This window comes from Porites lutea, chromosome 13 (assembly GCF_958299795.1).
Source record: "Porites lutea chromosome 13, jaPorLute2.1, whole genome shotgun sequence".
Classification (NCBI taxonomy): domain Eukaryota; kingdom Metazoa; phylum Cnidaria; class Anthozoa; order Scleractinia; family Poritidae; genus Porites; species Porites lutea.
In genome coordinates, this window is record NC_133213.1 from 17198635 (window position 1) to 17213103 (window position 14469).

A 14469-nucleotide genomic window follows, 5' to 3' on the forward strand; every position below is an offset into this window, starting at 1 on the left:
TAACTGTACTTGCGCTGTAGTCCCTAGGCCTCTTTATTCCGCGCGGCCAATGTGTTTCCGGTCACATGGTCCGACAAGAAAAGACGCTATCGGAGCGTACACTTGGGCGTCGTTGTATTACCGGTATGTGAGAAATTTTTATGTCAGGCATGTGTAAGTGCCGCAATGTTGTTAAGGTCTGTTAATTGTTAAGAGCGACGGTCAGGAAAAATCGAGCAAAATCTTGATTTCGTGGCAAGAGTTCAAAAATCGATTTCTTTCATTTAGCTTTTTCCTCGCGAAGCGCCAAGCGAAGTGAGTATGTTTATAATCTCGTCGCACGCGCACGCGCGTGCATCCTAGCGAGCTGCAAACTCGCAGCATTCATCTTTACCTGCGAAAATCCGGTGGTGTCTAACATGACGTCATACAGTAGTTTGACGTCACGGCGCATTTTCTGTTTCTAGGCAGCATTCGACTGAAAGCGATTTCCCATCAATGACCAAAGTAATCATGAAGAGCTGGCTTGTTTATTCATCGTCTGCGAAACAATGTTTACTGTCGGTGAAACTCAAGAAATTTCTCATGCAAATGGCACAGAACAGCAAACACAAGAACGCGGACTGTAAATACTCCCAAGTAACAAGAAAAAAACGACATTAAAAAAAGACCAAGGCGAAGGGAAGCTGTTTCGCTTTGTCCTCCAACCTCTTTGGACGAACTAAATTCTCGCCACGTATAATAAACAGGGTGCAGCCTTTGTTCTTTAAGTGTCTATCAAGAGATGCCATCATTACTTTAAGGCTTTCTGGTTCATAATCTTTACCTTTTTTATTGTTTACTTCGGCGTAGAAATGCTCGAGCAAAGTGTTAAGCTCAGCCGGCTCATAATTTTCTATTTCATCAGTAATTTCCTTATCTACGCACCAATTCTTCCAAACAGAGAGACAAAAACCAGTGCTTTTCGCAGTGTTTTCGTTTTTAGAGCAGTTTTTCAGCCCCTCCGCAGTTGTTTCGGTCGCAAAAGCAAATGTGCTGCAAACGCCAACCATTGCGGTTTTTGCTCGAAACTACTCCGGAGCGGATCCAAATTTTGCGCCATTTAGATGGCGCATTTGATTGGCTCTCAGTGAGTTCCTTTGTTTATCAGCCAATCAGAATGTCACGTTTGTTACTCTTTTCTGCACTAAATTACCTTTTTTCTGCACCGTGTATGCACCGTATGATAGAAACTGCTGTGAAAGCGGCCTGCGGAGAAACGCAAAGAAACTGGTGGAAAAGCACTGACGAGAACTGCGCTTAGCGCGGACCTAAACTAACTGAAAATTTTACTGCAGAACCACGACAGACTAGTACAGTAACCACTCTAGGTCTCACATTTCAGCCGAACTGCAATTAAAGAAAAGTTATGTAAAGCTAATAAATGCTTGTATGTCATCAGATGATTCCGAAAAGAAGGATGTAGCCAAGCAGAAGTAGACCATAGTTCTACCTAATATTACTTATGCTTTATCTCGGTATGGGGCCTCCGAAGCAGAGCTAACTATAGCCCAGCAGTTTTTAAATCGATGTTTTAAACGCAGATACATATCCAAGAAATTAGAGATAGGTGAATTACTTAAAGTGCAAGATCATAGAATTTGTGGGAAGGTTTCTAGTATCCCGAACTACCCTCTTAGAGCTAATTCCCCTGAGACTAAGATTACAAGCTACAACTTAAGGAATAAATCTCCCGCAATGCCCGCCATTCACACAGACCGTTTCAAGAATACATTCTTTAATAGAATTGTCTTTAAGTATAATGCAGCTTTGTAAATAGTGTACTTTCTGTATTCGATTTTTGTATTTGTTTCTATATATATACTAATCTTATTTAGAGACATACTTTAGCCCATTAACATTGTTATATTTAAATGTAACATAAGATATGTAATTTTATCTTTTGAACAATAAAGACACTTTATTTTATTTATTTATTTATTTACGATGTAAAAATGCACTCGAACATGTGGAAAAGAAAACTAAAGCCGAAACTAAAAGGGCGCTAATGAAGATGAAAGAGCAAAGAGACGCTAACGAGGGGGCCAACGCTGATCCATGGAACTAAACACCTAAATTCACGCAAATAAACTAAACAAAAGGTCGAAATGAACTATAAACTAATTAGCGTACGCAAAAGGAAAAACAAATTACGGAAAACTGTTACACTTGGATATTACATTCTTTGTAAAGTTTCGAGTTTTTCAAACGTAATTTCTCCGAAACTTTTCGTTATATCGAGCTCAAATTTTCACAGATAACTGAAATTTTCTTGTTATGCTCTTTCATTATTGACAGGTTTAATTTTATTAGCTTGATCATAGAATTAAAGACATATGTTAATGAGGCAAAACATGTAAACTAAGATTCGCCAATTGTTCCGCACGTTCATCCACAAAGCAGATCAAACATGCTTTTCCTCCTTCCCTTTATCTTCATCTAACATTCGACCAATGAAGAAGTCAGAATAACGTTCTATCTTTGCTCTGAGTACGAAAATTTTCTTTCCGTTCTTGTCCTTTGTTATGAATCCACAAGCATCTCTTACAAAAAGCACAACCCTGACTATGGAACGTACTGGAATCGAACTAAAACGGCCAAAACCATAAATAAAACGAGAAGACAAAGTAAGAAGTTCTGATAAATTATTTTTTATTGCTGTTTTTGACCCCTTGACAGCTGCCTAAATAATGATCGCTAAAAATTCCCATACAAACCCTTATTTTATTTCTGTTACGTAACAATGATTTTCAGTCGTGAGCTTGGGGTACCTTTGGTGATTCCATGTGATACTGTGATGCCATCACAGGAAGCCCAAGCTCAAAGCAAACCTTCGAATTACAAGGTTTTGTATGGGAAAAATACGATGGTTTCTGTAACATTCGAATGAGAGAAGAGGCCGATGTGAATAAAAGTTGGCTAAAACCTCACTTACACAACTTAAGTGAGGTTAGCCAATTTTTATTCAGATCCTCTCACATTCGAAGGTTACAGAAACAATCGTATTTTTCCCATACAAATCCTTGTATTTCGAAGGTTACTCATCAGTGCCGATGGTCATATTTCGATCTTGGGCCACATTCTCGAGCATCATATTTAGAGCATCAGCCGAAACATGCTTCTTCCATGCAGCCCATGAGATAAATGCAGTGATGAAGTACAACGAGGTGGCTTTAAGCACTTCATCTACAGCCATTTCCTTGCCACTACTTGAGTGCCCTGCAAAAATAACTACGAGAAAAAGTAACAGGACAACAAGACAATAAGCTACACAAATGACCTTGGCTTGTGTGGGATTTTTGTTAGAATTACTACCGTTACTAGAAGCAATACCAGTGGTAAAACTATTGGTAGTAGTACAGCAGGCAGTACTGTGGCTGTTACCGTTGGGGAATTCTTCAAGGTAAATATACTTTGCATAAGTGACAGAAGCGAAACAAGAGGAAACAAGAAGAGCAATGGTTAACCCCCATGTGGGATTTATCCTAATCCCAATTATAATCCAGCAGAATATATAGCTTATCGCATGTCCTCCATAGATCTTTAACAAAAATAAAGGCTTTGAGTCACCATACTCGAACCACCTGATGACACAAAAGGACTCTAGCGAACTAAGAACGAAAATTATTATTATAATAACAGTAAAGTGAAAGGTACCCCCAAGTTTCCAGTACATAACTGAAAGCGCAAAGGCAACAACGATAAGCAAACTGCTGAACAATGACAAGAAATAAAAAGAAAAACACACAGCCTCAAATTTGTTTTTCTTCTCAGAATTGCTATTTCCTAAACTTAACTCTTCTATATCTCTTATATTTTTAGCCAACAAAGGGCCACTAAATATTACAAAAAACATAGACAACCATAACATTGCTCTGACGTAATCACTTCGTCCTGTTGCAAAGTCAGGTTGATGACCCTGTATAACACACTCAGCTGTATTCAGTGATGGATTTCGAATGGCGGGGCTATCAGCCAGATCCTGCAGCTGTAGAGCAAACAAAACAAATACATGTGCCTTACAGTAAAACTGAAAAATTAAAATTCAAGTTAAAGAAGAGAGAGGACAGCAAAATCACTTCCCTGTAGCCGGTTCTACAGGTGCATTTGAACATTTTTTTTTAAATCCCTAACTAAATTCTTTCAGCCCTGCCCCTTGGGGCATCAAAGGACAGTATTCTTAAAAGCTCTATCGATCTGCCCTTTACACCTCTAGGGTATGGTTATTGCTGAAGACGGCATGTAGACATTTGGAACGAGTCGTTTTATCCAGAACTTATGGGTAACAAGAAACGCCGAAAGGAGCATTTAACTGAGCTGCCAAGGGCGATTTTACCTGGGGGAGAGGTGGCTGTACACATTTAGGCCACCACATAACTTTGTCGCTGACCATTGCGCGACATAGCACCTCATGTGAGAGTTAAACATAAACCCATTTGAACATTGTGCCCTTTTGGAAGACTTTCTTAACAAGAAAAATGAGTACCATTTTTGAGACGGGGCTGTATAGTAACTCAAGTTCCAAGCACGTTAGCCATTCTAAGCAGGAAACAATAAGCATTATTTTCACGCACCGCTCTCCCAATTCTTTTGCCCCCTAAACATAAAGTGTGACAGTATAACGTTACTAATTTGACCTAACCGGAAATTCCGTTCTACGGGTCATAAAACGCTGTTACCAAGCAATACATCTCTCAATTCTGGTTCTTAAAACTGCAAAGTTTTAAACAAGGTATGTGAAAGGGTAGCATTTGTCAATAGAAGGTATACGAAAGTACCTTTTTCGTGAAAAATGGTATATTTAAAAGAGTAAGGGGTTGGACCTTGGAGCGGAGCCTTCCCGTATAAACATTTGGTTTTAAATCTTCAAGATAAAGTTTCGATACTTTAAGTTCCAGCAAGAAAGGCGAATCACGATTCGCCTCAATATATTAAAGCAGGTTTCGTTATTTTCCCTGTTAATTTACCGAGTATTTAAGCCAAAAGAGTCTTAGAAAACATATTCATTTGAAACTAAAGGATTAAAAGCATTAGCATTTTTTCCCTTATGAATTCTTATGTGGCGTGCTCGCCTCGCGACACTGCCATGACATCCATTTGATCATGTTTACGGAGAGAAAGTAGTATTTACTTACATTCTTTAATCTGTAAAATCATTTGAAAAGTGGTTTTTGGTGTGTAACCCTCTGTTTCTCCACATGGATCTGCCAGTGCACTTAGAATACGACCCATCAATAGATAATATTCCTTCAAAATATTCACTTACCTCAAATTGTGCCCTTATAAGAAAACCTTTTATCATTTCCCTCCTTTCCTCATCGCAACCTGACATATTGCAACAAAACGCAGGAATTTGTATGTTGAGCTCTTGTTCTCGAAATGTTACAAGGATGGACCCAAGAGACAACATCTCCACCAGCGGACCAGGGGCATTGGCATACAGACAGTGTATACTCCAGGTAAACTTTGCTGGTATAGAGGTGTGTGTTTTATTGGGCCCATAAACATTAACTTTTACAAGAAATGATGGTTTTGCCCCATCAGGATACAAGGCATGGGATATGTTAAAGTTGTTCTGATTCTCTGTTAAGCTTTTGTAGACTTGAGCATAGGTGAAACTGCATGCTGAGTTGGTGGACACGCAGCGCTTGATCACATCTGCATCCTCATTGTCTTCAGCAAGAGACAGCATAATGTGCAGGAAACTAAACCAAATAATGCCCCCCAAATTTTGCATTTTGTACGTGCTTGCAATGTTTCTCTTCAGTTCTCTTTCAATAGCTTGATCTATAAGCACGGAAAAGAAACAATATTATTTTGAGATCGGTTTACTATAATTGCTATAATACAATATTAAAGGGGTAAAATGTCAAAGATTTGTATTATAGTAGTGACCTCTTGTGCTGCAAAATTAGCTATACTACTCTGAGGCCCTGTTAGGGTAAAGTTCCGACAAGTCACATGGCCTTCAAACAGCAACATAAGACTGGATAAAATGGCAAAATTCAGAGTATAAAGGGACATACGTACACCTCCTAAGAGGACCTTTATTCTGGCTCTGATAGCCAAAACCACTAAAAGTGTCTTAGGCTAGGAAAAGGTAGGAACCTGAAATGGACTAAGAAAGGAGTGCAACCAAACGAGTTTTATAGACTGTAGGAAGGGTCTGATCAACAGCTAATAATTTGTACCCTTCCTCGCTTTCGAAAGCATGAGGTTTGAAATCTCTGTCACTCAGAATTACTTTTTTTGGGTAGAGCAAACAATTATAGATTACAGACAATTATAGAGGTAGGGAATGATTTTTGGCATTTCTGGGCCCAAACGAACAGTCTGTAGAAAAGAGATGTCCGTAAGGAGAGGTTAGACTGTACTAGTGGCAGAGTTCATGTAAATTTATACCGTGATTTTAGTAAGGCCTACCCCCAAAAGTTATTGACTTGCTGAAGGAAGAAAAATTCGGGTTATGACGGAATAATATTCCCTGTAGGAAAGTGAAAGTTAATGGCTAACCAAAATTAGTAGTTAACTGAGAATTGGCCAAAAAAATAGTACCCTCCTTTATTTATGGATTGATGTAGAGTTCAGTAGACAGGAATCGATAGGCACGGAGCCACTTTGTAGTCTAATGTTGGAGTGAGTGGAAGTAGTGCATTTGACGTGAATAAAGTGTATGTATATTTTTGTGTCTTCTCAAGCGTTCACTTGAAATATGCTTTGATCAGCGAGCGGAAGAATGTACCGGGATTGTATGTCGATTAACCGGCGGAAATGAAGTTTGTGAGTTCAGACAGTTCAGGACGATCGAGAGCGATAAACACCACAGACGTTCATGCAGCGTCGGAGTATTAGAAATAATGGGTCGATGTCTTCTACCTTGAACATTTAATGACGCAGGACAATTTGAATAGAGTATTAGGTTCCGCTCATGAAAAGTTCGGCATCTGAACCTTGCACATCGATCGTGTCCGGTTGCTAAGCTAAGAAGATCAAGAAGGTTTCCAGTGACTGACTAGACTTTCAGCTATAGCAAAAATGGCTCAAGAAAGGTGCTCATCCGCTAAATCACGCTAAATAATACTACTTGATCTTACCTTGTACTGCTTCAGCGAACACCTCAATAGAAATCCTGTTGTTAACTGCAAATGAGGTATAACAATTAAGCTTATAGTTCCTTATAAACTGTTATACAGCGCTTCAAATGATGTCGATCGGTTCTAAAGTCCTTAAGAAAACATTGAAAAGTGTAGTAAAAGCTTTAAAGACTGTCTGCTGGCCATATGAAGCTCTCGCAACAAGAAGGGTGTTTCAGTTTGTTATTTCTCGGAATTTCTCTACTTCCGGCATCAAGTACTACGAAAGCCGAGGAGGGTCTTCCGACTTCCGCCTTCCAACTTCCGACTTCCGACTTCTGACTTCGGACTTTTACCTCTCCCAACGTTATAAATCACGGTCACATAAAGCGATTGAACAGCAAACCAACATTCGGAAGACACAGTGAGTGTCATGATACTTCTACCAAAGGAGTGGTAAATAGTATACCGCCCAAAAAACTATCAAAACTGGATATATTTTAAACTGGATGCACCCTCTTAACAGGCCCGTAGGCTGGTTTTGATGCGGGTAGGTTCTTTTTCTCTTCAAACGGACTAAACATGCAGCTCTAGTTTATTTAATATTACCTTTAATAGTAATCTCATGTCGTTTAGAAACTTTTCCCTATCTCCCTCCCTCTGGTAAGGCGCAGGAGTTTTACCGTTTTCCCATCGATTTACAGCGCTTGTGTTAGGGCCTGTTACAAGGAGAGTGGGTTACCGCGGCTCCTGGCGAGGGTTAACCTAGCGAGTGTTAAAGTTAGCTGTGGTTTACAAGCAAATTTCATAGGTAGGGTTACCCTATCACCCGGGTCAACTTTTATCAGCATTACTGACTTGTTCCGTCATACGTGATATTCTTTGTAACGTCCAAGATTTGAAATAAAACTTGAAGTTCTCTATGGAAAACACGTTAAATTCACGAAAAAACGGGAAAATATTATCATCGTATACAGAGAATACATTATATTGTTCTGATGTTTATAATTTAGCTCAGAAATTGGATAATTCTGTTCAAATTGTCAAGATTACTGGTCACGCATGACGGAGGAAAGTTGTCCCAGGTAGGCGAGTCAGGGGCGTAGCCAGTCCATCGACCTGTAGGCCCGGGCCTACACAGTTTTGGTTTGATCACTCTACCGCTTGTAAGGAATTATGCGTTGTCAGGGTGAACTAAAAATCTTAAGAGCTTAAAGTGTTGGTGAGGTCAGTGAGTACTAGTCATGCGTGTAATTTTCAAGGTATATGGATCGTGGAAATGAAAGTTAGCCAGGCCTACAACTGGTCGAAAAGCCGGCTACGCCGCGCCCTTGCGAGTTATCCCTTGCAGAGCGTTTACAAGGCAGGTAGGATAACCCTCTTGCTAGGGTAACCCTTGCACTCAGGTTGGGTTACCCTACCTGCCTTGTAAACACGTCGTGTAAAAAAAGAAGAAATATGCGAGTGCTAGGGTAACTCTCTTGCTAGGGTAACCCTAGCACCAGGGTTACCTTCCCTCCTTGTTAACAGGGCCTTAGTCTAAACAATAAATCCCCTCTGCTATTCCCAAAGGCCTGTTTCAAACGTTGTGCTACTGCCATGCCAAGCTCAATTGAGACATTATAAGGTCTTTCGATATAGTTTTTCGGAGGCCATTAGCATAACGTCAAAACAGTGAATGTTGTAACGCACATTTTGTGACAGGTTCGTAGTTTGCGGTCAGTGTAAAACGCAGACTGCGGACCAAGGGTAAAATGCAGACTGAGAGTAAAACCCAGGCCTTGTGCAAAATGCAGACCGAGGATAAACTGTAGTCGCGGAAGGGTACGGGTTTAAGTCAAAATATTCCGCAAAACAAATAAACGATCACTTACTTGACATCTGCTTTCACAAATCCATTCCTTTCTTTTCTGTAGCCTGTTCCAGGCGTTCAGATAGTAGAAGGCCTGAACAGGCTATCTCCTCTGGAACGTCGTCGAAAAATAATCGCAATCTTGCACTCTTTATCCGACCGAGAGACCTCACGCATCAAATTTCAATACAGGTTACAACACGACGACTTTGGCTGTTCGGTTGTTCATTGAAACTTCTAGCGAATTTGCTTGTCACTGAATAACTTAAGTGACCGTTCAATGTGTGTAGCTGTGTACAATAAATCAATACATGCAAGGTTCACTTCAAATATACCTTCAGCTCGTCGTCCTCTATGTTTGTATCTTCAACACCGAATGGCCCAAATCAGCTGGTTTGGTAGAATTGTAATTTAAAGAGTAGCATTTTCAAAGAGATATTCTTCTTACAGCAATATGTAGAAGGGTATTAAAGGTTTAACACCAATAGAGATCGTGTGGCCTGCCACCCCTTGAAGTTTTTACTTTGAAGTTCATCATCATCATCCTTCGGCTGAGGAGCAGTCGACCAAAAGTTTTTCCTCCATCGATGGCGGTCTTGAGCCATTTCCAACAGCTGATTGTCATTTAACAGGATATCAGGATTCCCCAGAAGACAATAAATATACAACTGGTGAACAAGGTTCGCTGTCTTCCGGGTTTCCTCCTCCCCTGAGTTGGAACCGATACATAACAAATTCTCTGACAGGTTTATTGTCAGGTAAGCGGAGCACATGACCAAGGAAACTCAATTGCTGACCTGACTCTTTCAATAAGGGGAGCTGTTTCTGTGAGGCTGCACGTGGTAGTATTTGGTATGCTGACGATATGTTCAATATATTTCGATACCAGGATGTGTCAAGTTCGCCGTCATGATTGGCTGAGCTGGGAAATGGAAAGTGGTGAAAAGACTTAAGTCCGAAGTTGGAAGTTGGAAGTCGAAAGTCAGAAGTCGGAAGTCGGAAGTCGGGGTTCGGACTGGAATTTGTAACGTAAGGAATGTAAGGTGTAATAGCCAAGTCAGAAGTTGGAAGTCGGAAGTCGGGAGACTCTCCTCGGCTTTCGCGATTACCAATTAAGCCATAGTTGTACACCTTTCATTTCCCTATTTACAAGGGTTTCAAGTTTCTTTCCAGAAATAAAGAGATTAGTATCATCGGCAAATAACATGAAAGATAGCAAACTCGAGCGTGTATGAATATCATTTATATATATAATAGAATGCTCTGAAAGAAGAGTTAGAAGCGAAAGGTAGATCATAGAAAGCTGTAGAAGGCCTAAATGCAATAAACGATCTTAAATGTAAGTCCTAAATGTAATAGACTCTCAATGATGTGCATAGCATTACAGGAAAAAGTAAAAGAAAAGATAGCATGAAACAGAGCTAAAAATTTAAATTCATCACTTGTATTTAAGTACTTTTTTGTCTTTTTTGACTGAACAACAACCGTAACTGCTTGCTGTTTCCTCAGCAAAAAAATAATTACCCTTAAGATGTTACTTTCTTTTGTATCATTATTATATAATTTTTTCTAATTTGATTCAATTTTTTTACATTTTTTATTTTTTCAAGGAAGACTAGTGAGCAGCACAAAGGAAACCGTTTTGTAGTTGCAAGCTTTTAAGGTTAAATTTGACCAGCTATTTGTGCAGCGAGTTCTACGGTCACGATTGACTTCAAACTTGCAGATATAAAAAGAAAGCTCTGAGGCTTATTTGCCGAAGTTAGAGAAAAATCTGTCTCAGGGTTTCGAAATTATTGACATTTTTTGTGAAAACGAGATTTTAAATATATGCTGATATCTCAAACGTTTTTATACCTACAAGAAAATAAATAACATTTTCTTAAAGTTCAAACATTCTTTATTAAGGATACCAAAAAACACTATGGAAATCGTTAAATCATTCCTGCCGAAAACGCGATTCAAAATATATAGAGGATACTTCATGGAAAGTGCTGGCGTACGGTATTTACGCACGAGTTGTTGAAGTATCAGAAATCGAACGAGTGAGCGCAGCGAACGAGTAAGATTTCTGATACAAAAACAACGAGTGCGTAAATATCGTACAAGGCACTTTCCATGTGGTATTGTGTTTATTATATACATACCGAGACATTCATCATTTTGGCGGCCTTTTTATTTTAAATCTTTCAAAAATGCTTATTTGCCGCTACACACTTGCTGCAAAATGACCACGAAAACGAAGTATCAGCTTTTTAGTAAAAACGTTTGTTAAAAACATAAATGACGGTAAGGATATGAGGTAATCCAAAAACTATAAGAAATCTTAACTGTTTGTTGTCAATGCACAATTGAAAATGAGTGAATTTACGTAAAATGGCCGGTTTCAATATCATGAGCTTAAGCTTAAATGAAAGGCAAAGTAGCTCCGACAAAAAGCACAACAAAAACTTACGTCTCGTTCTGTTTTTCCCTTTCCGCTGTTGTTTCGCCGGCTCTCTACCGTTTTCTTTATCGACAGTGAAACAAACGAAACTATTACACTCCATTTCCGAAATGTTTTTCACTTTTTTAGCGAGAAAAACTCTTTGAGTAAAACTTTTCTTGTTGAATGTGTGCGAAGCGGCATAAGTTAAAAAACACAAGGTTTTAAGACTTCGAGAAAAGGGGGAAAAGGGTAACTGTAATGTTGAAACACCAGTTTATAGGGAGAACTTAGGACTTTATTTTTAAAGGCATAAAAGCAATGACAGGACCGGACGGGCTCCCCTTATTTTCCACGGTGGTGAGACCTGTTCCTGGGCACTGCCTTTCTTTGATCATCCAATTCTTGGATATGGATTTTGCTTCATTGTATTAAATACAAATGGCAGGTTTTATAGTGAAAAAAAAGTACTTTAAAATAGGTCAAAAATAACCTTATAGTAAAATAACAGGCAAACCCTTTCAACCTTAATAGGCGCTGTAGAAAGTGCGAAGTCATTGTTTTAGATTTTCTGGCTTTCACTGGATTAAAACTGAGAATGAAAAATGTTTTCCTCTTTCAGGAATTTTCTTGTCGTCCCTGACGTTTTGAAATAAATATGCTGTTACCTTTATAATGTCACGGGTGACAATCTTGACTTTTTGTAGTAACGTTTCTTATATCTCAGTGCTATGATAGGGGCGGATCTAGGGGGAGGGTGCAGGGGGTGCGCACCCCCTCCCCCCCCCTGAGATGACCTGCGGTTTTCTAATACAACTGGTATTCTCCAAAAAAAAAAACTATATGGTTTATTGGTGTTGAAGTAGAGCAAGAGACGAGTGCACCCCCTCCTAAAAAAAAATCCTGGATCCGCCCCTGTAAGGTAGCGTCTAGGTTTAATGAAAACCTAAATACACTGAAGAGTTGAGCAAATTGAAGGTCAAGTGTTTCGCTTTCGATTAGAAACAATCTGTTTTTGGTTGGTTCGGTTGAAAACCTTTTCAACTTCTTCACAGCTCTGCGGAAATGTTTGAAAATGGTATTTCGCACGCAAAGTCCTAATTTTTACGCGTGAACTGCTTGAGCATAAGTTCCCATTTACTTCGAGGAAGTATGGAATTAACTTTAACCAGTGACAATCGCCTATCGACCGAAAACGTTTGAGAAAGTAGTGTTATTGTATTTTTATCTTTTGGGCTGTTTTTATTTTTCAGCAATGACCGGAGATTAGAAGGTATCTTAGAGAATGCTGTTCGTCGTAGTTTGCAAGAAATGGGAGAAAGATGTGTGCAAGAGTTAAAAAAGGAGGTTCGTCCTGCAACGTGATCATGGAAAGCAGGAAAGTACTCGGCCATAGTCGACTTGGATATGAGGAATAGCGGGTCCAAAATCCTTTTTCTTTGTCTTATCTCCCATCTAAACTTCGACTCTTATATTGAGAATCTTGTTGGAAAGGGGTCATAGGGTTAGAAGACTACCTAAGCGGATACCAAGTCGGCTTCCAAACTGTAAAGGTTGCCCTCTAGAGGAACTTTTTTATTACCTTATCGTTTGAGTCGCCTAATATAATTTCCAACACATGCTTGCTGTCTTTTTTAAGTCTATATCTTGCAGTCTGCTGGTCTATTTCCTCCTCCCCAGAGTTCTTCGTATTTTCCCCTTGGGGTTTTATCTGCAACTAGGAAACGTTTTTGCAATGTCATCATCTACAGGAGGATAAAAAATTTGTCAGTTCACGACAATGTGCGTCGAAAGTAATTTCCTTTTGCTTGCGCGTATGTACAACAGTTTTCGGTCGATTTTTTTAACAATCGGGTGGGCGTGGCATCTTGAGGGAAACCATTGCTGAAGAAAAAGAATTTTTAAACAGTGACAGTGTTCTTGGTTTTTTGAGATTTTAAAAGGCACTTAGTTTCTAAGAAGAGTTAACTATAATTTTACTAAAAGAACATTTTAGTAAAGGTTATGGTTCGTAATTTTAGTCTCTTTTATTCCTCACCCTTTCAAATACTATGGTTTGGCACACATCTGCCATCTACCAGGAAATATGCATGCAATACATGCATTCTACGCATGTATGTAACTTTCATAAGATTGAAACAACCAAACATGAACGCAGAACTTCATTCAGATCGGAACGCTTTCACACTTAGTGCCCAACCAGCCTAACAAACTATGCTGACAAATCCGAAGTTCTCAATCTTAAGCAAGATAGACGGAATGAGATTTTTTTAAATAAATTAACGTCTCTGAGAGTGTATCTTTCGTACGTCTAAAACGCGGCCTTCTTGGGAAAATGAGACATTAACGAAGGCACTTGTACTTCAAACATCAAGGAGCGATACCATCCCGGAAGAATAATGTTGATGTTTTTGTTTGCCGTGGTACTCGTGCTGTATTTATTTATTGTCACTTTTATGTACCCTGAGGTCACCGCTTGAAACCGCACAAATCTTCCCAATCTCTGAGCCACGTTGCTTAGTACGTGAACCTTAGGAAGGGAATGCTCGGGCCACTAGCCTCAATGCTATTAACAAGACGGTCGAGGGTAAATATAGGTCAGTTGTTTACTTACTTCAGAGAGAAGATCACAATTTACAACTGTAACTCTCGGTCTTAATTTTATCGTCCAAGACGAAAATTACCAGCATTTATATAAGCAGTTGCATGTTCAGGAAGCGGAGTCATCTAGCTGTATAATCAGCCCTGCTTTCATGCAATACGCCATGAATTAATGTTTCCCTCCCTAATAGACAGCTCACAAGAAACAACAAAAATTAACAAAAATGTTTACTTCAATTGTGAATTGATTTAACTCTAATAACTTTTAAAAATTACAAGCAAGCCCGAAAAAATCGACAACGCCGAAAATTATTTCAGAAACCGGTTTCGCAGGCTTTGCGGGCATCCACATTTCAACCGTTTTGTTACTATTATTTTTATCCTTAATACCACACAACATTCCAAAAACATTTTCGGAATTATCGATCTTTATGGACAGGATATTTTATAGCCAGCTGCGCCGACTGCAGCTACCCCACGTCAATCCTCACAAGACTTAA

General features: G+C 39.3%; 1 protein-coding gene and 1 pseudogene across 1 annotated transcript; one reads left to right on the forward strand and one right to left on the reverse strand.

Moving 5' to 3' along the window:
* Positions 1 to 65: 65 nt before the first annotated feature.
* On the forward strand, positions 66 to 1944 carry LOC140922477 (uncharacterized; annotated as a pseudogene).
* Positions 1945 to 2024: 80 nt separating this feature from the next.
* LOC140922623 (uncharacterized) lies at positions 2025 to 7276 on the reverse strand. Its single transcript, XM_073372607.1, has 3 exons — positions 7113 to 7276; positions 5285 to 5805; positions 2025 to 4006 (listed from the first exon to the last, which is right to left on the reverse strand). Exons 2-3 carry the CDS (start codon positions 5753 to 5755, stop codon positions 3056 to 3058), a joined length of 1422 nt encoding a protein of 473 aa, XP_073228708.1. The 5' UTR covers positions 5756 to 5805; positions 7113 to 7276; the 3' UTR covers positions 2025 to 3055.
* Positions 7277 to 14469: the final 7193 nt, after the last annotated feature.

What these genes read in the sequence shown, in the direction of transcription:
- LOC140922623 (XM_073372607.1), bottom strand. Translation starts at nt 5,755, where the DNA reads ATGCAAAATTTGGGGGGCATTATTTGGTTTAGTTTCCTGCACATTATG. An exon ending in TTATAAGGGCACAATTTGAG is followed by an intron (nt 4,007 to 5,284) that starts GTAAGTGAATAT and finishes TTTGCTCTACAG; the next exon opens with CTGCAGGATCTGGCTGATAG.